Raw genomic sequence first — 24,428 nt, 5'->3', positions numbered from 1 at the left:
TGGAGATTCCTTAAAAAACTGGAAATAGAACTGCCTTATGATCCAGCAATCCCACTGCTGGGCATACACACTGAGGAAACCAGAAGGGAAAGAGACACGTGTACCCCAATGTTCATCGCAGCACTGTTTATAATAGCCAGGACATGGAAGCAACCTAGATGTCCATCAGCAGATGAATGGATAAGAAAGCTGTGGTACATATACACAATGGAGTATTATTCAGCCATTAAAAAGAATTCATTTGAATCAGTTCTAATGAGGTGGATGAAACTGGAGCCTATTATACAGAGTGAAGTAAGCCAGAAGGAAAAACACCAATACAGTATACTAACGCATATATATGGAATTTAGAAAGATGATAACAATAACCCTCTGTATGAGACAGCAAAAGAGACACTGATGTATGGAACAGTCTTATGGACTCTGTGGGAAAGGGTGAGGGTGGGAAGATTTGGGAGAATGGCATTGAAACATGTAAAATATCATGTATGAAACGAGATGCCATTCCAGGTTTGATACACGATACTTGATGCATGGGGCTAGTGGCACTGGGACGACCCAGAGGGATGGTATGGGGAGGGAGGAGGGAGGAGGGTACAGGATGGGGAGCACATGTATACCTGTGATGGATTCATTTTGATATTTGGCAAAACTAATACAATTATGTAAAGTTTAAAAATAAAATTAAAAAAAATAAAATATTACAGGAAAAAAAAAAAGAATATCAAACAACTTCATATCTGGTGTGTACTTCATTAGTCTTTACATTTTGAGTGCCTAACATCTTCACAAACTGGCTTCTACTTTTTTTTGTCAAATAATTTCCCACGGCTTGATTCTCATATTTTGCCCCTGACTAATAAACATTCTCGCTAACCTCAGGGCCTTTGCACTTATGCATATCCCTGGAAGGCTTTCTACAGCTCTCCGTACATACTCTGTATGGTGCTTGTATTATTATCTAACCCCTACCAGGGAGGACAGTAAATTCTCTAAAAACAAAAAGTACTCATCTCTGAATCATCCAGCAAAAGTACAAGTACAGTCAGTATTGGTAAAGGGATCACTAAATGAAATAGAAACATGTAATTCAAGCCCAAAGCAGTTGCCACAGTAAGAGAGTCATCTCAACATCGTGTTTCCTAAAATGGTAAAAAAATCATTTGCAAACTCAATGACCAATTATGGGGAATAATTATATACAGCAAATCAAACAAATGGATTATCATTTTGGTGTTACAATTCAACGTTATAAAGAGTTTACATGAATACAACTGTTCCTATTAATTTATTTAAAGAAACTAGGACATGAAATGACATGAAATATTATTGAATCCAAATAATGCAGAGAAGAGCAAACATATATTTTGGTGCATTTTCTTTGGCTAATAACATTTACATTGGTACAAGCAAAGTGCCTGTGAAAGGGAAAAGCAGAAAAAATCCAGCACCCTTAATAAGATACAGGCATTTGTATACTGAGAGATTTCCTCAGTTTGGACCCAAAGGCTTGGGTGCATCCAGGGACTGACCATGGCCAAGGAGAGCCGTGTCTAGAGGATATCACAATGCAAGGCTAAGAGCATAAAAGTCCTAAGTTAGCAGGATTTGGATTAATGTGAAGAATGTGGAATGTTGACTTGTTTTTTCCCCTTCAAAGTGTTCAGATTTTCTAAAAGCATATTTAACTCTTCATTTATTTCAAAACAGGTTATTCAATTTGAGGGCCTTCATTCTAGGTTTTATGTCATTAATTCACCTACTAGATTAAAAATGAGACTTAGAGTAATGCAGTTACTGTATGTAGTATGCAGAATGTGGATTTCACAAAAAAACCTTCAGCTATTATGGAATTATAGATCGCTACTGCCTCTGAAGATCAAGATCATTTCAAACAACCTTTTATTTAAAAAAAAAATCCTTTATCCACTGACCTGTACTTCTGAGGTGCCAAAATAAATTTAAAATATTCCTTCAAAGATTTTTTAGATATTTTAGAACACCAATGCAAAGAAAATATTTACTTCACAAATATGTTTTAAGATGTTTGAAAATAAAAGGACCAATATCAATGATCAGGGCTGAAGTACAAAGTGATACATCTATTTGAAGTTTTCTAGGAGTATGATTTCTAAGATTGTGATGAAAAGTGTACATGTTAAAAACTTCTGGAAAAATTTACTTAATATCACCAGCATTACTGGATATTCTAAAGTAATATTTCTTCTAAAAGAAGAAAATTTTTTATCTCAGACTTTTCTTATAATAACTTGTATCAATAAATTAATAGACACACATAATAAAGGAACTCTAACGGGTTATTTTAAAACTTAGAGATATTGATATAAAAGATCATGATAATAAAAATTTAGCTACTGGAAACTAGGCATTTTAAAAAAACATTTCTTGTTCCCACTTATTGCTGGAGTGTAGTTCCTTAAAATTGTGTTTAAAAAAAAAAAACACCTATGTCAAACACTGAAATTGTATACTGCCCTGTGATAATTTATTTGCTTGTTTTTGCTTAATATTCCTATGAAGTAGAATAGTCTTATTATTCTTCTTTGCTGCTGAAGATAAATTTTGCCTGAATCTGTTTCCAATGTTCTGTGCTTTGAACTTACTCTCATTTAATTCATGAATATGCTGAAAGGTTACAAAGCTCTTTCTGGCTATAAAATCGACAAAACAGAGTCAGAAATGATGCGATTCTTGAAACCCTGTCCATCCACTTTATTTATGAACTGCAAAGGAAAATAATATCCAAATGCCCAGAAACATTTTGGCACTGAAATGAATATACATTCTATTAACATAGTCAGAGATAATTGAAAACTGTTGACTAAACACAATGGAACAGATCTGAGAGAGAAGGTCTGTTCAAGTGCAAGTCATATAGAAGTTGCTTATAATTAGGACTTTTATAAAATAAGCTGTTTGAAATAAAAGTAAGGACATAGCTAAATTTTTATTTAACAGATTAAATAAAACGTCTCTTTGAATCCAAAGAAAACCTATGTAATCTTTTTAAGGGACATGCTATGTTTTGTGGGATGAAATCACTAAATCCCTGAGCTGCTCCTGAAGGAAGTGGATGACAAAGAGGAAAGAAGATCTGAACTCAGGAGTCCTGGACTCTAATCTTGGCTCCACTCCCACTGGACATGTGACCTTGCAAAGGCACTTAATCTCTATGCACTTCGATTTTCTCACATTAATAATTATACAGTCATGCTTAAGAATATCTAAAAGTCCTTCTGACTTTGAACCTAAAGTAACTTATACTGAACTTCTATTTCTTAAGGCCTAGCAAGTGACAAAACATATTCTAGGCTGTATGATTTTGGAAAAAAAAATTTAACCCCCAAATTTTCTTGTTTAAACTGAAGACTGACAAGTTCTATATGTTTACTTCTGAAGCTTTTACTAGACCACAATTACAGCAGAATGAAAAAAAAAATGAGGATAATAAAATTCACTGGGCAAACATTTTCCTGTCTAGAGTCTCAAATGTAAACAGATTTTAACAACTGCCTTTCGGTGCAGTAATAGGAACCAGCAACATTTTCATTGCTCAGTTTCCTCATGACTCACCATGGGATGGTGGCTGGTCATTCTTGTCTGAGTTATACTAAGGAAGAAAGAACTCTGTGGATTTTCACTTTAAATGTTTGTTTCTATCTGTGTTTTGCTTTTTTATGGAGAGGGGATGTGAAGTAGAGCCCCTTAAGTGCTATGGGCCCTGGCATCAGTAAGAAATGGGTGAAGTGGAGGCACAGGAATTTGGGTGTACATGGGAACATCCGCAGGAGAGGACCAGAGGAGACAGGATCGAAGTTACATGGTGATAATGGGGCCCTGAAGAACTACGGCCAATGGAAATTTCATTGCGCCAAGGATGACTGCTGCTGCTGCTGCTGCTAAGTCGCTTCAGTTGTGTCCGACTCTGTACAACCCCACAGACGGCAGCCCACCAGGCCCCCCCCGTCCCTGGGATTCTCCAGGCAAGAGTACTGGAGTGGGTTCCCACTTCCTTCTCCAATGCATGAAAGTGAAAAGTGAAAGTGAAGTCGCTCAGTCGTGTCCGACTCTTCGCGACCCTGTGGACTGCAGCCCACCAGGCTCCTCCATCCATGGGATTTTCCAGGCAAGAGTACTGGAGTGGGGTGCCATCGTCTTCTCCGAGGATGACTGCTACAAGCTTTTAAATTGTGACTAGAAATTCTTTTGTTATAATTACTCTATAATCTTCCCCTTCCTGGCCTACCACATTGCCTTTACTCTGGGGCCGTGTGTTCCTGGAGTTTCAGAGTTCCAGGGGAGAGTTCCAGAGCTCCAAGTGCTCTAGCAAAAGCAGCTACTCCCCTGTCTCTGAAACTCTGGATGTTCCCGGCACCTTTTTCTCCTGTCTCCTGAAGAAACCATTTCTTGCTTTCTCCATGGTCGCCAGTGGGGTGGCCATTTTCTTGCTTACACTCCATACTTTTGCATCTAGAGGCAGACCATTCCCCTTTCTTCCTAAACCTACAGCTTTGGGGCAGACCATGCGGTGCCATCCCCTTCTTGATGCAGCCAAACACCAACCCCTGGATCAATCTCTCTTTTCTCTCTAAGAGTTTACGCTCCTGGATTATTGTTCTATTTTCCAATACTGCTCCCTATACATTTTTGTTTGGTTTGTTTTTTAAATTTTTTGAACTTTTACTTTTGTACTGGGGGATAGCCAATTAACAATGTTGTCATAGTCTCAGGTGAACTGCGAAGAGACTCAGCCATACATATTCATGTATCCATTCTCCCCAACACCGCTCTCATCCACTCCTCCCACTAATGTTGAGCAGAGCTCCATGTACTATACAATAGGCCCTTGTTGGCTATCCAATAACACAATTCTTTTTGTAATTACTGTAGCCATTTGAATGATTCTTCAACACCGAGGATTCAGTTCCAGGCTCTCTTCTCATCCCAAAGATGTGTCCTTTCACTTCACTGAAGCCACTAACTCTCCTGGTCTTGTTATTACTAATAACTATATCCCCTCTATACTCTCAGCTCTATTTTCTGTCACCATCTCCTGTATTTCCAGCCCTCTTCTTAAGTCTAAAAATCTTCTGAGTCTAAAAGTTCTTTAACCCCACCAGGCCCTAAAATTCATCAGTTCTACCACCATTTGACTGTCTTCCAAGTCCTTCATATCTTTGCTTTTCTCCATATACAACTAAATTCCATGGTCAATCATTTTCAGCTCCTTACATACAACCTCAGGTCAAACGAATTCTCCTTTTATTATACTCACATGGCAATTCCGAAACTTACACCACAAGTACATCTCCATGCTATACATACCTGGAGGGTAATGTACCACTCCGACATAAGTGTCGAGCTGGATTCATGAACATCAACTTCAGATGGACCATCAGTGCTACCATATGGTCAAAACAAGTACCATTTCATTCATTTTCTTTTTCTCTTAAGTGGCCACTTCACATTTCCTCTCTTTTCAAAATTCCAACATCTCCTTTTCCACCTTTAGTCCCAGAAAAATGGACTATCTTGATAAAAATAGATGCAACCAAAAGGAGTACCACTGTAAGTTTCCAACAACTGATTTTGTTCAAAATACTGTCTTTTCTCCTATTACTAGGCTATCTATACTTCTTTCTGAAGCCCTATTCTATTCCATCCACCTTGCCAACTTAAGACATCACTCCAGAAATGTTTTGCTCTCTCCTTTGCCTCACTAGTTTTCTGTTCTGTTCTGTTCTAGAAAACATACACTGGCAAGCAATCATGTATAATTCTCCTCATTAAAAAAACAATAAACTCTTTGACGCATATTCCTCTCCAGCTAATGCCACATTTCTCTGCTTTATTCTTTCAACAACATTTCCTGTTACCATGAATCCTTTCTTCAATTCATCACATGCTATTTTCTCTTGAATCCACTCCACTTAGTCTTTTGGATACTTATTTTAATGTTTTGTTGGTTTCTTCTCATCTGTCTGAACTCTTAAGGACATAGTGTCCCAAGTACAAATAAAAGTGTATGAATATCATATAACAACCTGCATGATGTACAGGGCACCCCCCATAAGTCTTAGTACTGATGAAAAGCAATGCAGTGAGTAATCATATTGAGTGAGATATGCAACAACTGTAAACAGCCTTTCTTTAATTCATGCCAGATTTTGTTGCAAAATAGTTCAGGCATTTAGACATGAAACATGTTTCAAAAGACTTTCAATTTCCAATCCTTCATGGAGTTTGAAATTTTAGATAAGGGGTTATGGATCTGTCTTAACTGTCAACAGTTAAATTGGAAAACAGCTATTTTGGAAAGATAAATAATGAAAAGTCCTTCACCTCCTCCACATGTGGCATCGCAGTCTTCCCAGCCTGTGTGTGTCCACATGAAAAGGGGTTCAGGTGCTTTGGAGCTCTGATTCTCTGGAGGAGGGTCTGATGGGATGGTGTATTCATAGTGGAGACCATAATTCTGGTCTTGAAACAGCAGCACCTATAATATATATAGAAGGGTTCAAAGCAGACGGGTCAAATCAGAGCATATTCAATGTGAAACATAAAATTACGGATATGGACACCTTAAAATGCTTTTGGTATGGTGTGCATGTTCCTTTCATGCATAGTAGATCTGTGACCTTATCACTTAAATGCGGAAACCGTCCTACTTCTGTAAACACTGGAATTATACACTTACCTCTGAGCTAACGGTGGTATGAAAAAATAGCCCATTTGAATGAGGTCAGAGATACCATATTATTTTCTCCCAAGTTAATAGGCTACACAGTCTTCCAAAGCATGGTACATGTATGAGATGACTTTAGTAGGGGGGGACAGGGACATGTGTCCTATATAACATCAAAATATAACCCACGATCTAGTATCAAATGAAGCCTTTTCACTCATATTAGAAAAATATGAATGATAAGTCCCTGTGTCAACAGAGGAAGAGGACAGAAGACTTTGGGAGTCATTTCACTCCATAAGGGGAAGAGACCTTCTAAGCCAATTGGAGAACAAGAATATTATTCCATGTATGCTTATAGTTAAGCTTTAATTTTGGCAAGGTTACTAACTTTTCATTTACAGTAAAGATCATTTCCTTTGAAAAGAAATTTATGTTAAAAAAAACTTTTAAATGCCAAGTAATAATGGTACAGTTATGTACATGTATGTAAACAGCACACGTATGTAAACAGTATAAATCATAAAGGACATATGAGAATGGTTGAACTGCGGGTTACACTGGACTAAATCATAAGCAGTAACCATGTCTGTGATGTTATCCCATAGTACACAATTTCAAGCTTAGAAGTGTATCATCATGTATGGTGCAACCATACATATTTTAAATTAAAAAAAAAAATACATGAAATATACTCATTTAAAATAAAAGAATGAATGAGAATATATGTTTCTTTATAAATTCATTTCCATCAAATATGTCAAACAAGCCCATGGGATATATGACATCTATGGATCTGAGGATTTATGGAAAAGTGAAAGTGGCTCAGTTGTGTCTGACTCTTGAGACCCCATGGACTATATAGTCCATGGAATTCTCCAGCCCAGAATACTGGATTGGATAACCTTTCCCTTCTCCAGGGGGATCTTTCCAACCCAGGGATCAAACCCAGGGCTCCCGCATTGCAGGTGGATTCTTTATCAGCTGAGCCCCAAGGGAAGCAATCTATATAACATGATGTGATATATAAAAATATATATATTTAAATTTTAAATTTTATTCAAATATTAGAGAATTTTGATATTTAATCTATATCAAGGTAGTTGCAATGATAGGTTATAGAGCTAACATTTAATGGGGAAAAAAAGGAGTCCAAGGCTAATTTTTTTTTACTTTTTTTCCTTAAGATTTTGCCTCAATATATTAACAGAAATACTATGACACATTTTAATATGTGGATTGAGGAATTAGTTTGATGGCATTATGAATCAACTATCAACAATAAAAATAATACTTTTAAAAGTCACATATACATAACATGCTGGATACTGATTGTAAGCACATGACAGTGTTTGACTTTAAATATCTCATTTCATGTTGCTGGTGACTTTTCAGCTCAATAAGCTAAAAAAATAAGGGGAGAGAGATGAAGTCACCTTGTTTATCAACCAGACCAGACAATTACATGATTTTTAAATTGATGAAATGAACATATAAATAAGTTATCTGTCAACTTATTTAATTACATGAAAACATGTCTGTTTTTCTTAAAAAACTACCTTTTCATTAATAGGACATTTGATTGTCCTTGAACATCTAATTCCATTAACATAAAGACATTAGTTACAAAATCATTAGCTCTTTCTTAAACCATCTGAATTTGGCAGCATTCTTTGCAAGAAGGAAAGTTACAGCTGAGGGGCTCATACTGAAGCATGGCACAGAAGGTATTGCCTTTCAGAGTTCAGTACCGGCTTTCAATCTGTAATAGTCATTAAAGAAAAATATCTTTAGAAGTGCAGTTTCCTTTGGATTACTGAATAAATCCAGGTCACATAGATGCCTTCTTTTAGACATAGTTCACTGACTTTAATTATGTTTCATGCTTCCAGGAAAAACCTTGGTAATTACCAGTCAGATTAAGGATTCTGCAGCAAGGAAACTCCCTCTGCCCAACAGTAAGGTCTCACATACACTGTTTTAAATTTTGAATTAGAGGCTCACTAAAAGAGCCTCAGTCTTGTTCCATAAAAATATGTAGGTGACACTTATGTAAGGGAGGCAACATGATGGCATTTTCAGCAACCAAATCATTAAACATATGTTTGTTGTTGATAATATTGTTATTCTAAGTGACCCAATCATGGAAAGAGCCAGATATTGGTCACATGATGTTTGTTTAGTCATTTTCCCCCCTCTCTCCAGATGGCAGAGGGCACAGAGTGGAGTTTCCAATTCAAATTACAGGATCCAAAGTAACTGTGGGGAGATGAACAAAACATTATTTGAAGTGTATGCGTAATTACGATCCAAAGCTCTCGGGTATAAAGAACTTAGGTTTGATCTTTGTATCAGGAAAGGCAGCACAGAAGATGGATTACCATCTAGTTTATTCAAAGCAGGGAAGCCTGGAGTGCTGCAATCCATGGGGTCACAGAGCTGGACGTGACTGAATCACAACAACAAAGTCACTTATTAGGAGATACTGAGCACAGTACTTAATCCTTTAAATATTTAGTGTTTTCTAAATCTGTAAAATGGAATAATAATAATACATATCACACGGTGTTATTTTGAAGATTAAATGCCATAATGAATGTAAAGCACTTCTGGACAGGGTCTGCTCTCAGTGCTTGATGAATGGTATATATTATTACTATTATTAAGATTTTGAACAGAAGGCCTCATGGAACTCACCTCGCTCCCTTTATGCATCCCTCCCTTCATGCATTCTTGGTAAAGCCTATTGACTGCAGTTCTACGAAACAGTCTTACTTGAAATGTGGTCAGTGAACCAGTAGTAGTGGCAGACCAATGACATTAACAAGAACAAGACCAAGAACCTCAGGTGATCTGCAGGCACATTCAACTCGGGAAAAGCAAATGGGCCAATGAGATTTGAACCTCTGGCACCTAGACTGGCAACACAGATGTCTCCAGTTGAGGACAAATTCCACTTAAACTGTTTGGAGATATTAAACAGTGTGGCACATCACACTCCAAATAAACAGTCAGTTGACTGTGTTTTACAGTCGTTTTTATGTGTGGACTCAGATGTTGAAGTGTGTGAATCTCAGACTTTGCCACCAGCATGAAAAGCACACTAGCTGTGTAGTCAGTCCTCTGGCTCCTGAGTCATCAGCACTGAATGCCATGATCAAGGACAAAAAGGGCAAGCGAACCTGCCAGCCCATGGGTGCAGAGCCCCAGTGTCCTGATTGGTTTGCTCCAAACTCAGACCTAGTCTTCTGCTACGTGGTAAAGAAACTTATTATCCCAAACATTCAAGTTATCATAATTTTTTACAGGAATCACTTAACCTAGTAAGAACACAACAGGTAATTGGAAGCCTTGTTAAATATTTATCAAGTGTTTTCCCCAGGGACCAATATCATTTTTCTCAAGGGCATTTTATATAGATTCAGGTGGTACCCATTTCACAGATGTATGAAATGCGACAGCTTGCCATGCAAGCATGGATGCTAAGTTGCGTCAGTCGTGTCCGACTCTTTGCAACCCTATGGACTGTAGCTGGCCAGACGCCTCTGTCCGTGGAATTCTCCAGGCCAGAAAACTGGAGTGGATTGCCATGTTCTCCTTCAGGGGATCTTCCTGACCCAGGGATCGAACCTGTCTCTTATATCGCCCGCATGCGCAGGCGGGTTCTTTACCACTAACAGCACCTGGGAAGCACTCTGATCTTTACAGGCATCTACTCTGATCAGTAAACATATACTTTTAGGGAAGGAGGAAACTTATTGCCTGCTAGTTTACCTCTACTGTGGGCTGAGAATTCTCTAAAACATCATGTCCCTTTTTAAAATGTAAAATTTTCTTTTAAATTAAAACATTTCCACTTTTAGCCATCTTGATTTCAAACACACATAAAAATCCCCCTAAAATCCCACCTCTTAAGTAACTTTAAATATCTACTTGACAATCCAAATTTGGAAGAAAGAGAAAGCATAGTGGGAATGTCCTTTGTCATAGGAAGCTGATTATGCAGTGTTATGGATTCATCCCTCATACCAGGAGGTGTAAAGGCGTTGTAGTAGGACCTTTGGCGGAGATCTTCTCCCAGAGGCCTCGTCTTACATAATGGACAGTAGTTCCTGCTATGTTGAATGCTCCAGAGTGTTCAATCTTCCAGTCACTGTTAATAGACTGTTTTCCAGTGTCTCGGAGAGCTATAAAGAGGTTATAAAATATTATGAGATTAGCAAGTCAGCATGATCAATCACTGTCCCTTTTGCATGATTTTGTTAAAAGCATTTTGTGCATTTCTAAACTAAATGGTCAATACTCCCTGATGTAAAATATGAGGCATCTCCACTTTGGGAAAATCTATAATCACAGCAAATGCCACAGGAAATTCTCCTTCTCTCCTAAAGCTGCCCACTACCATGCAGTCACATTCATCTTTGTCTCCTCAAAACTTCCATTGAACACTTATGTCTATAACCTTATTTTGTCCCGTAGTCATTTATTCTTTAACATATTAAGGTTAGAGGTGTCTGTGTTGTCTATGCAATGAATCTATGTACAACGTGAGGGCTAGTACTACATCTTATACATGCTCTGTAACTCCCATGCTACCCAAGAAAAGGGTGTGATGACAGAAAGATCATTAAATAGCACGTTAACTAACAGCTCAAAATGAGAGTTATGTTCAACACAAAACAATTCAAATATAATGTGTTGGTTTTAAAAACAGAACTCAGGACCTTTTAACATTCCTAGTTTGTGATTTACTGTGTACAAGAATAGATATAAATGCTAGTTCTGACCCATAAACAGCCATCATTTATGCGAATTGTACAGAATAATTTTGTTTACCTATAATTTTTCTCTTTCTCTGTTTTGACTTGATTTGTGCTGCAACTTAAATAAGATCCATAACATGGAAATGAGATGCTATGATAACCATTTAAAATTAAGGATTCCTTCTATTTTTTTTACAAATGATTTTATGTTTTATTTAAGCTTTCAGGCACTCTCATATAATTGAATATCTTTCAAAAACATTTACATGAAGATTCACTGAAAGCTTTTATGTCATAATTCTATGACAATGTTCTGACAAATTAAGCTGGTAAATCTTTTCAAATATTATTTGCACTAATCTCTATTTATTGAACACTTGAGGATTTTTCAACTTTTTTAATATTGTGAATAACACTCAGATAAATACACTATACACTAATTATTTGTATATCTGAATATTTCCCTTGCATAGATTCCCAGCTTTGGAATTTCAGAGTAAAAAAACTGAACATTTAAAGATTTGAAAAAACAATTTCAAATTGATTTTCATAAAATTTACATAAGTTATGAAAGTGTCCATTTCTGAACACCTCCTTGAAAGCACCTTTATATAATATTTAATAATGACTAAATAATTGCTTATAAAGTATCAGCTATACAGCAGGGAATATTCAAAATTCTGGGAATCCCCATACGAACAATAGAAATATGTTCTCTGGCTTCATAGAACTAATCAACTAACTGGCAAACCAGAGATTAATCAAGGCATGCTGCTGCTGCTGCTAAGTCACTTCAGTCGTGTCCGACTCTGTGTGACCCCATAGACGGCAGCCCACCAGGCTCCCCCGTCCCTGGGATTCTCCAGGCAAGAACACTGGAGTGGGTTGCCATTTCCTTCTCCAATGCATGAAAGTGAAAAGTGAAAGTGAAGTCGCTCAGTCGTGTCCTGCTCTTCGCAGCCCCATTGACTGCAGCCTACCAGGCTCCTCTGTCCATGGGATTTTCCAGGCAAGAGTACTGGAGTGGGGTGCCATTGCCTTCTCCAAATCAAGGCATAAGTAACTATTAATAATTAATTATAATTACACTGAATCTTGTGAGGGAGGAGTCAGGAAAGGCTTGTCTGAAGGATGCCATTTATGGACAACACTAGCCAGGGGAAAAGAGAAGCACAGAAAGAGCGTTCAAAACTGAGGGAACTGCAGGTGCAAAGGTCACCAGCATAGTGTGGTGTGAAACAGGTGACAATGTGCAGATGCCACGTGTCCTAATGTGGATCATGAGCTGATGAGACTGGAGAGTTGGGGACAACCAGACTTTACAGACGTGTTAATTTTTAGAAGCTTTTTCCTAAGGAAAAAAATATAAAGCTATAAGGTTTTGAACAATATTGTGCAGAAAATGGACTTGCATAGGACACATTTGTATAGAGAAGACAGGATACCACACTAACATAGTATCCCATTGGAAAGTAATAGTGGCTTGACTTAAGACAGTAGAAGTATGAAGAGGAATTCAAGATGAAATGGATAAAATAGGCTGATGATTTGGTTGCCCTGGGTGAAAGGAAGTGTCAGGGCTGATGACAGATTTCTAGTATGAGAAACAGTGGTTATAATAGCACATAGATAGGAGAGACTAGAAAAATAAATGATTGAGGAGAAATATCAGGAGTTGAATTTTGAACAATCTAGATTTCTTTCTTAAAAAAAAAAATCTCTTTTTTTGCTATTGAGGTTAAAGATGTTTCTCATTTGCTTATTATTTATCTGCCTTTCAAATTTAAAATAATTAAATAAATCATACATTATCTGTTTTTTTCTGGTCAACTAAGAGATTTTCTGGTGTTTATATTTCCATTATTATGAACACTGTATTAATAAAAGTATTAAAATTTTACCTCAATTTCTAGCAAATAATACTTTTCCTACATACTACATATAAGGGGTAATATTTTTGATGAAATATTAAGCATACATACTGTTAGATGTATGAAAACTAAGTATTAATTTTACCTTGAATTTTAAATGTGAAAAGGAAATATGCTGCCAGAAAACTCTCAACACCTTGCAAATAGCTTTTACCAGCTACAAATAGACATACTTCTGATAATGCTAGACTGATTAAAAATTAATGATTTTGCCTAAAAGTTAAACTATTTCCTTGTATTTCTCTAAGGTCTATTAAATATTCTGAGAGTCTTTTCAGCCCAAATTTGTACTAACGGCCAGTATAACTTCATTCTTTTTCCTGTCTTTCAATATACATTCAAGGCACTATTATAAAATATATCCTGAAAATCTCTAATAAAAATGCCTTAAAAACTTTTTGTGGTGACTAAAGCATCATATTGAGACTCAACTGGTCTTCTGGAATGCAGCATCCCCTCTTTCCCGAAATGCCACACGATGTACTTGAAAATCCACACAACTTATGACATTAAGAGCAACCCCATAGGCGGATTCAATATTCTGGGTGAGTAGTGTTTCTTGGCTTTTCAATTCATTAGCTTTAAAAATGTGTTTTTTAGAAAATCTATATCTGGCCAAATCTAAATAACTGGTGCTTCATTATCTCTCCCATTGTAAACAACCAGAAAAGCAGACAATATATGAAACGATTGTTTCAATGGACAACAGAGAACAGATTCCCTAAGAGGAGGAGACCAAAGGCAACCTCTAAAATTACTGGACTTCTGCCTGACGATATTTACCAGACTCTAAAGAAAATCAGTCCTGAATATTCATTGGAAGGACTGATGCTGAAGCTGAAGTTCCAATACTTTGGCCATCTGATGCGAAGAACTGACTCATTGGTAAAGATCCTGACGCTGGGAAAGATTGAAGGCAGGAGGAGAAGGGGATGACAGAGGATGAGATGGTTGGGTGGCATCACTGACTCGATGGACATGTGTTTGAGCAAGCTCCAGGAGTTGGTGATGGACAGGGAAGCCTGGCATGCTGCAGTCCGTGGGGTCGCAAAGAGTTGGACATAGAGAGGTAACTCCAGCAGAGCACAGATAACAAGGGCTTCAGCAAGATGAGGACACAAAGAAAGGAGTACAACTGACTAAGGCAGCTGGAATCTGTATTATGGAGTACTGAAGAAGAGGGAGTGGTACAAAGATGAGCTTCAAACTATTTCATACACTGACATGGTGTGAGGGAGGGACATAGCCTAGAGCACCTCATTTATTTACGCTTGCTGTAGAGACCTTTATCCATATTTAACCTGTCACAGTCTTCTATACTCTTATTGGTTGCACTTAACCATCAGCCCTTTCATTTACCAGTTCATATTACTGTTTTAGAGCTCTTAAAAGTCTTTTCCACTTTTGTTTCCTTTGGAGCTTTTCTTAACCTCAAATGTTTACGTAATGGCACGATGGAAAGAAATGGGAGTAAATGGGTACCTGGTAGAGTTTTGAGAGAACATACGGAATATGGGAAGTGGGGGATCTTGTGGTTTGTGTCAAGTGTCTGCTATTTCAAAATTTTCTTTTTGTTTCCTATTACAGAATTTTGACTACCTTCTAACTCTTAAAACGCTATTAACATCAAGAAGCTTTGTATTATACCAAGTACTGGCAACTTAAAGTTCTACAACAGAACTTTTTAGAGCCACTCTAAAATAAGCCTTTCATTTGTTTCGTCCTTCATCTACCAAAAATCTTTGTGGCAGAAACTGTCATTGTAGTTTAAAGGAGAATGATCTCAATTTACTTGCACTATTCTTTCTAAATCTTGTGTTTCTATAAATCCTAAATGTTACATCCTTTAACTGCTGATTGGTGGTTTAGTCGCTAAGTCGTGTCTGACTCTTGCGACCCCAAGGAGTGTAGCCTGCCAGGCTCCTCTGTCCATGTTAACTGCTGATTATTACTGACTACACTCTTAAGTAAGAAGAACATGCATTTTTTCTAAAAGTTCTAGTATTTTTCAAGAAAACAAATAGAGCCATTAACAAACAAAATGCATTTCCCCCCCTAAGATGCGGTAATTAGAAAAAACAACCAAAACATAAAATACCATTATTACAAAAGCAAAAAAAAAAAAATCTGCAAAGGTGTCCCTTTGAGCCTGAAACTAAATACTAAGCTGCAAATAAGTGGAGGGAGATTCCTCAAGGTTGAGAAAAGACTGACTACCTAGGACTTGTAAACTGCACACCTCCTGGAGCTTGTGTAGGGCTGGAAAACATGCATCTTTTGCTATCAGAGTGAAAGATCTTCCTGAACATATAAACTCTTCAGAGGAGAACCTAGGACAACTGGCAAATTAGAAATGAAGTTGGATGAGTCCTAGAATTAAGGTTCCCTGAAAAGAGAGGATAGGCACAAAAATTTATTTGAAGACATAATGCTCAAAATTTTTCCAAATTTTATATAAACCATTGGCCTACAGATCTGAAAAGTACACTGGAACTGAAATAGGATAAGCATAAAGAAAGTCATACCAAGGCACAACGTATTCAAACTGCGGGAACCCAATGATAGGGAGAACAATCTTAACAGTGGCCAGAAAGGAAACAGGAAAACAGTATAGGAGGGGAAAGATATAAGAATCCCCTGGATACACCATTGGAACTAATGCAAGGAAACATAATCTTTAAAGTGGGGGGGAAAAAAAAAAACAACAACACAAAATAGTGAACACAGTGAAAATGTATTTCAGATATGAAGGCAAAGTAAACTGTCAGAAAAACAAAACCTGAGAAATATTGCTGCCAGCAGACTTGCTTGACAATAGGTATTAAAGGATGTTCTTCAGGCTGAAAGAACATGGTTCAGATTGAAACAGGTTTCTAAGTGAAAGTATGAAGAATGTGGTGTTGACAAATGTACAAAAATATGAAAATAATTTTTTCACTAATTATTTTTCATATAATTGACTATTTGAAACATAAATGGTTAGACTGTATTTTGGTGCTAAAAGCAAATATAGAAATAAATTGATTATATAAAATGTAGAAATAAAATGTATAATAGAACAAAGAAGGGGAAGGAAGCAAGGAAAGAGAAGTACAGTGCTTTAAGGAACTTGTATTATATGTAAAGTGACACATTATAATCTGAAGGGAGACAATAATAAGTTAAAAATACATATAGTAAATCCTAAAGCAACAAATGAAAATATAAAACATGAGCTATATGCAGCTAATAAGCAAATGAAGGAGACTAATGGAATACTGAAAAATATTCCAACAAGAAGTCAGATAAACAGAAAAAAGAAATAAAAAGGAATGGAATACACAGAAAAATTCAATTCATCCATAATTACATTTAAATGTATTCTGAATATTAGTTAAAGGAGAGAGATTTTCAGGCCACAGAGAAAAAAACGACTGGCTATTCAATTTGCAAGAATGTACTTTTTTGGTAGGTGGAACTACTCTGGTGGCTCAGATAGTGAAGAATCTGCCTGCAATGCAGGAGTCCTGTGTTCAATCCCTGGGTGGGGAAGATCCCCTGGAGAAGGGAATGGCAACCCACTCCAGTATTCATGCCTGGAGAATTCCATGGATAGAGGAGCCTGGTGGTCTACAGTCCATGGGGTCACAAAGAGTTGGACATGACTGAGTGACTAACACTTTAAAAATAAAAGATAGGGAGCTTAAACCTAAAAGGATGGAAAGAAGCACTCAATACTAAAAAAACAGATGTATCATCTATATTAATACTAGATAGCATGGACTTCAGGGCAAGGAATATTCTGAGATCAAAAGAGAATTTTTTAAATGTCATTTAAATATAAATTACTCTAAATGTAAAATATTAAATGACATCTATAACTTATGAAGGCAATTATATAATCCTAAGTGTATCACAGAACATCAAAATGCATGAAGCAAAAACTGACATAAGTGAAAGGAGATACAGAAAAATCCTCAACTTAATCAGAGAGTTCAATAGTTCTTTTTCTTTAGTTGATAAAAGTAGAAAATCAATAAGAACATAGAACACCTGAGACAAAAATAGAACAAATGGAGCCAAATGATATTAGAGAAGAATCAACAACTGCAGAATATGATTTTTTTCAAATATAAATGAAACATTGACCAATATAGGCCTTAGGCCATGAAACAAGCCTCAGTTGAAATCATACCCAGAACAACTGACCCTTGGAAAACAGGCATGTGAGCTGCGTGGGCCACTTGTATGTGGATTTTTTTCAAGGCTAAATACTTCACTACCACGTGATCGCCATCTCTGCCTCCTCTGTTGGTTGAATTCACAAATGTTGAATTGAACCCAGATAGAGAGAAATGGAATATATGGAGGAAAAGTCTATATGGAGGTCTGACTATAAATTATACTTGGATTTTTGGCTTTGTGAAGGGGAGGCACCCTCAGCCCCCATGTTGTTCAAGGATCAACTGTAAATTCTCTTTAGACACAGATTTAACTGGAATCAATAACAAAATACCTATTAGAAAATGTACAAATATTTGGAAATAAACAATATATTTACAAATTACCCACGTGTCAAAGGAGAAATCACAATGGTAATTTATTTTAAACCAAAAGTAGGACCTATAAAAATTGTGGAATGCAGCTATAGCAGTGCCTAGACAGAAAAACTGTCATATTAGCAAAGAAGAAAGGACTAAAATCAATTACCTGTTTCTACCTTAAAATGGCATTTACAACAGCAATTTAAACCTAAAATAAGCAAGATGAAAATAAGACCAGAAGTCAATTGAATAGAAAGCAGATTAACAATAGATGCAATTCATAACACTAAAAATTGGTTATCTCAAAAGAGCAAAAATGGACAAAACTCTGATTAAGAAAAAGACAAATTAATATCGGAAATGACAGGATAAATATTGTTATAATACTTACACACACTGTAGTGTAATAAGGATATAATATAAACAAATTCAAGGCAATAAATTTGATAAGTTAAATGTATTAGTTTTCTTCAGACACCAATTAACAAATGTGACACAAGAAAAAAAGAATATCTGGATAGTTATAAACACACACACACACAAAAGAAGTTAGGTTTGGGAATTATTATGCCTTCCCAGAAAGAAAATATCAATGCTCAAATATATAAGGAAAAAAGAATACCAATTTTAATATAATATTTACTATAAAATAGAAGAGCAAGGGCAGACGGTTCTCCAAATTTACTAAAAATGCTATTTTTCTTAAGGTAGTTAATAAATACTAACATCTACATACAGTTTCCATTATAACTAACCTATTGGTTAGGAATATTTGTGTTTGTCTCCTATTTTATTTTCTACTGAGTTTTAAAAATTTCGTTTAAAAATTACATTCGCTTCTTTAAATATAAATTTAGCCAACCTTTGTTAATTCTTATTTTTAAATCCCTCCTTTATATATTTAAAAACATTGCCATAATATTTTTTTGTTTTATGTATATGATACAAATATATATGTCTGATTGTGCTCTCCCTTATTTTTTACTGTGTTCTGCTTATAATGTCTATTTCCTTCTGTGTTTCCTAAACATTTTTTTTAACTAAAATCGTATTTGTTGAACTTTATAGAATTCTTTTGAGGCCTGGTTTAAAGGTGACTTATCTTCAAAAAGGACTTGCATTTGCACATACCAGCCACCTTGGTAACATCATTAAAAGAAATGTCTTGAGGATTTTGGACTTCATAGAGTAAACTGGTGCTAGAAATCCACAGGAACATTTACTTTGGTTTACAAATGCTCAGGAAAGTAGCTTTTCTACCTTCACTCAGTGCCAAAGTTACTACAGAGACATTTCTTGATTTTCTCCTTTTATGGCACAAAGGAAACATACATAGGGTGTCTCCTCACACTGAGCTCACACTGAGTTTGTAAATTCTTTGGGGTCCCCCTTTACATAGAGGTCTTGAGTTTCTACTTTGTAAAGATCCTGGGCTTTGTCTTCTGTCCAGTTCCTGTTGGCTCTCAACATCTAAACTGATCACCAGGATTAAGCGTAAGTGGGGCTTCATTCAGCCTTATACTCTGGCTTCCTGTTCTCATTTGGTTTCTGGCAGGTAAGGGATCCTAACTTCTTTCCAGGTCAGAGGTAACTTTAAAAAGTATTCCTTTCTCCCCCCCCCTCATTTTGTACTCTGCTCAACATTTTAAACTGTTTTAGTGAGAATTTTTCCCACAGTTGTTGTGCATTTTCCTGATAGCACACATCTACGAAAACTACAGATCAATTTTCCTCATGAATAATAACACAAAAATCCTCAACAAAACACTAGCTTCTGAACCAAATTCAGGAGCACAAAAAGCATAAAAGGAGGAATTAAAGTTATTTTTGTTTGCAGATGATATATGTAGAAACCACTAAAGATTTTGCAAAAAAACTCATTAGAAGTAATGAATAAATTCAGTAAAGGAGCAGGATATAAAGTCAACACAAAAAGCAGCTGCATTTGCATACACTAATAATGAACAATCCAAAAGGAAGTCAAGAAAAGATTTCTCATTACAGTAGCATAGCATCAAAAAGAATTAAATACTTGGGAATTAACTTTACCAAAGAGGTGAATATGTATACAATGAAAACTACAAAACATTTCTGAAAGAAATTAAAGAAGATAAATAAATGAAAACACATCTCAGATTCATAACTTAGAAGACTTAAAAATGTTAAGATGTCAGTATTATCCAAGGTGGCTTACAAATTCAGTGCAATCCCTATCAAAGTTCTGAAGGCTTTTTGTGCAGAAATTTAAAAAAATCTATCGTAAAATTTATAGGGAATCTCGGGAGACCCTGAATAACCAAAACAACCTTGAAAAATAGGAACAAAGCTGGAGACTCACACTTCCTGATTTCAAAACTTACTAGAAAGCTACAGTAATCAAAACCTGTGTTACTGGCATAAAAACAGACAAACCAATGGAATAGAACAGAGATCCCAGAATTAAACCTTCACATATATGGCCAAATGCTTTCTACATGGTGCCAAGATCATTCAGTGGAGAAAGGACAGTCTTTCAACCAGCAGTGCTGGGAAAACTGAGTATCCACATGCAGAAAACTGAAGCTGGACTCTAATCCTACATATAAAATTTAACTCAAAATGGATCAAAGTTCTAAATGTCAGACCTAAAACTATAAAAGTCTTACAAGAAAATAAAAGGCAAAAGCTCCACAACATTGAATTTGACAATGATTTCTTGGACACTGCACCAAAAGGACAGAATATAAAAGAAAAACAGACAAACTTCATGAAAATTGAAAACTACATGAAAAGACACTATTAATAGAGTAAAACCCCACAAACTGAAAATCAATCTGATAAAGAGATTCAGATCCAGAATATATATAAATAGAAAAAAATTGATCAAAAACAACAAAAAAATCAAACAGGCTAAATAAAAAATGGGCAAAGACCTGAACAGATATTTCTCCAAAGAAGTTATACAAAGCCAACAAGTGCATGAAAAGATATTCAACATGACTTATTATTAGAGAAATACAAGTCAAATCCCTAATGAGATAACACTTCATAGCTATTAGGATGGCTACTATCAAAATAGAAAACAAGTGTTGGTGAAGATATGAAGAAACTGGAACCCCTGTAACCTGTTGGTAGAAATTGAAAATGGTGTGGTAACTCTGGAAAATGTCACATAGTTCCTAAAAAAATTAAAAATAAAATTAGTCTATGATCCAAGAATTCTACTTCTGGGTATATACTCAAGAGAATGAAAAGCCAGCTCTTTAAGAGACATTCGTATATTCATATTCATAGCAACATTATTCACAATAGCTAAAAATGTGAAAGCAACCCAAGAATACATGAATGAATGAGTAGATAAGCAAAAGGTGTTTTACATATATATATGTGTATATATATACACACACATATATACATATATATATATATACACACATTGGAATAATAGCCTTTAAAAAGATGGGAATGTTGACTTATGCTACAGTATAGCTAAATATTGAGGGAATTATGGTAAGGGATATGTCAGTCATAAAAGGACATTTATGGTGTGATTCGATATGTATGAGATATGTAGAGTGGTCAAATTCATGGAGATAGAAAAGCAAGATGGAGGTTACCAGGGAATGGGAAGAGACCAGAATGGGGAGTTACTATTAATGGGTACGGAGTTTCAGGTTTACGAGATTAAGAGTCCTGGAGATGGATGGTGGTAGCTGTACAACATAGTGAATGTACTCAATGCCATCAAACTATACACTTAATATAGGTAAGATGTCAATTTTGTTATATGTATTTTTTTTATAAAAGGGTTTTAAGGGGAATAAAGATATTCATGTTGGAATCCCTGGAATATATGAATTCTATCTTATATGGCAAATAAATAACACTGCAAATATGATTAAATTAAGGGTCTTCAGATGGGGAGATTTTCCTGGATATTACCATAGTGGGCCTAAAATGCAATCACATGTAGCTTTTTAATAGGAAGGAAGAGTGGAATGCAGAAAAAGAAGAGAAGGCATTGATTTTAGGGAGGTACATATTGAAGTGTTATGGTCAAAGGAAAAGAATGCAGGTAGCAGAGAATCTGGAAGAGATCAGGAATGAATGCCACCCTAGACACTTCAAAGAGAGCATGGTTTTGCAGACACCTTGATTTTCGGTCCAGTAAGACTGATTATGGCCTCCAGAACTTTGGCAGATTACACTCCTTTCATTTTAAACCACCAAGTTTGTGGTAACAGTCACAACAGTCATAGGACACTGATACATTGACATTTACTATATTGGGAAAACTAAAAAACAGGTTTCTGCACAGATGAAAATAAAGTTTTTGATTTAGACATTATTTCTGAGGTGTACATGAAAATTTGATAATTTACATCAAATAAAAATGTAAAGAATGGAGCCAAATGTGATTCCTGAGAGAGATAGTATAGCAGAGAATACAGCAGGGCCCAGGCTTGAGCCCCACAGCATGGGAACTCTGGGAAATCATGTGGAGACTGAGAATCCAACAAAAGAGGGCATTTGCTGACCTTCTGTTGAGGAGAGACAAAAAAAAAGAAAAAAAGGAAAACTGGAGTAGCAACACTCATATCAGAGAAAATAGACTTTAAAATAAAGGCTGTTACAAGAGATAAATAGGAAACTAGATAACAATCAAGGGATTAAGAACATACAACTATTGTAAATATATATGCACCCAACACAGGAGCAGCTCAATATATAAGGCAACCATTAACAGTCAAAGCTATGACAAACCTAGACAGCATATTAAAAAGCAGAGACATTTCTTTGCCAACAAAGGTCCGTATAACCAAAGCTATGGTCTTTCCAGTAGTCATGTATATATATGAGAGTTGGGACTATAAAGAATGCTGAGTGTCGAAGAATTGATGCTTTTGAACTGTGGTATTGGAGAAGACTCTTGAGAGTCCCTTGGACTGCAAGGAGATCAAACCAGCCAATTCTAAAGGACATCAATCCTGAATATTCATTGGAAGGACTGATGCTAAAGCTGAAGCTCCAGTACTCAGGCCACCTGATATGAAGAGCTGACTCATTAGAAAAGAACCTGATGCTGGGAAAGATTGAAGGCAGGAGGAGAAGGTGATGACAGGGGATGAGATGGTTGGATGGCATCACCGACTCAGTGGACATGAGTGTGAGCAAGCTCCAGGAGATGGTGAAGATAGCGAAGCCTGGTGTGCTGCAGTTCATGGGGTTGCAGAGTCGGACACAACTGAGCGACTAAACAACAGTCCTAAAAGGGGAAATTGACGGTAACACAGTAATAGTGGGGGACTTTAACACCTCATTTATATCAATGGACGGATCATCAAGAGAGAAAATCAGTAAGGAAACACAGGCCTTAAATGACAGAATAGACTGAACAGACTTAATTGATACAAAGCAGTCCATCCAAAAGCAGCAAAGCATACGTTCTTCTCACAGGCACATGGAATGTTCTCCAGGATTGACCACTTGTTGGGCTACAAAGCAAGCCTGGGTAAACTTAAGAAAACTGAAATCATCTGAAGCATCTATTTCAACCACAACACTATGAGATAAGGAATAAATTACAAGAAAAAAGTGTAAAACCCACAAATATATGGAGGCTAAATGATATGGTACTAAACAACAATGGGTAACTGAGTAGGCATTCTCTAACATCAGATACAAAAATAAACTCAAGATGGATTAAAGATCTAAATGTAAGACTGGAAACCATAGAACTCATAGAGGAAAATATATGCAGTACACTCTTTGAAATCAATTGCAGCAACATCTTATTGGATCCACCTCCTAGATTAATGAAAAGAGAAACAAAAATAAACAGACCTAATTAAAAAGTGGAAATCATAAAAAAAAAGACAGCCCACAGAATGGGAGAAAATATTTGCAAATGGTGTGACTTACAAAGGATTAATTTCCAAATCATGCAAACAGTTCATGTTGCTCAATATAAGAAAACAGTCAAAATATGGGCATAAGATCTAAATAGACATTTCTTCAGAGAAGACAAATAGATGGCCAGAAAACAAATGAAAAGATGTTCAAAATCATTATATGCAGAGTACATCATGAGAAACGCTGGACTGGAAGAAACACAAGCTGGAATCAAGATTGCTGGGAGAAATATCAATAACCTCAGATATGCAGATGACACCACCCTTATGGCAGAAAGTGAAGAGGAACTAAAAAGCCTCTGATGAAGGTGAAAGTGGAGAGTGAAAAAGTTGGCTTAAAGCTCAACATTCAGAAAATGAAGATCATGGCATCTGGTCCCACCACTTCATGGGAAATAGATGGGGAAACAGTAGAAACAGTGTCAGACTTTATTTTTCTAGGCTCCAAAATCACTGCAGATGGTGACTGCAGCCATGAAATTAAAAGACACTTACTCCTTGGAAGGAAAGTTAAGACCAACCTAGATAGCATATTCAAAAGCAGAGACATTACTTTGCCAACAAAGGTTCGTCTAGTCAAGGCTATGGTTTTTCCTGTGGTCATGTATCGATGT

The 24,428-nt window shown here is 36.3% G+C and overlaps 1 protein-coding gene across 1 annotated transcript in view; it reads right to left on the bottom strand.

The window, feature by feature from the left end:
• The window catches only part of ADAMTS19 (ADAM metallopeptidase with thrombospondin type 1 motif, 19), a 275,020-nt gene that overhangs the window by 41,098 nt on the left and 209,494 nt on the right, over positions 1–24,428 (bottom strand). The window contains 2 exon segments of the mRNA XM_010852422.1: positions 6,364–6,517; positions 10,736–10,893. Coding sequence (XP_010850724.1) covers positions 6,364–6,517; positions 10,736–10,893 — 312 coding nt within the window.

Source organism: Bison bison, unplaced genomic scaffold (assembly GCF_000754665.1).
Source record: "Bison bison bison isolate TAMUID 2011002044 unplaced genomic scaffold, Bison_UMD1.0 scf7180017864311, whole genome shotgun sequence".
In the NCBI taxonomy this organism is placed as follows: domain Eukaryota; kingdom Metazoa; phylum Chordata; class Mammalia; order Artiodactyla; family Bovidae; genus Bison; species Bison bison.
This window is presented reverse-complemented; position numbering and strand designations above follow the sequence as displayed.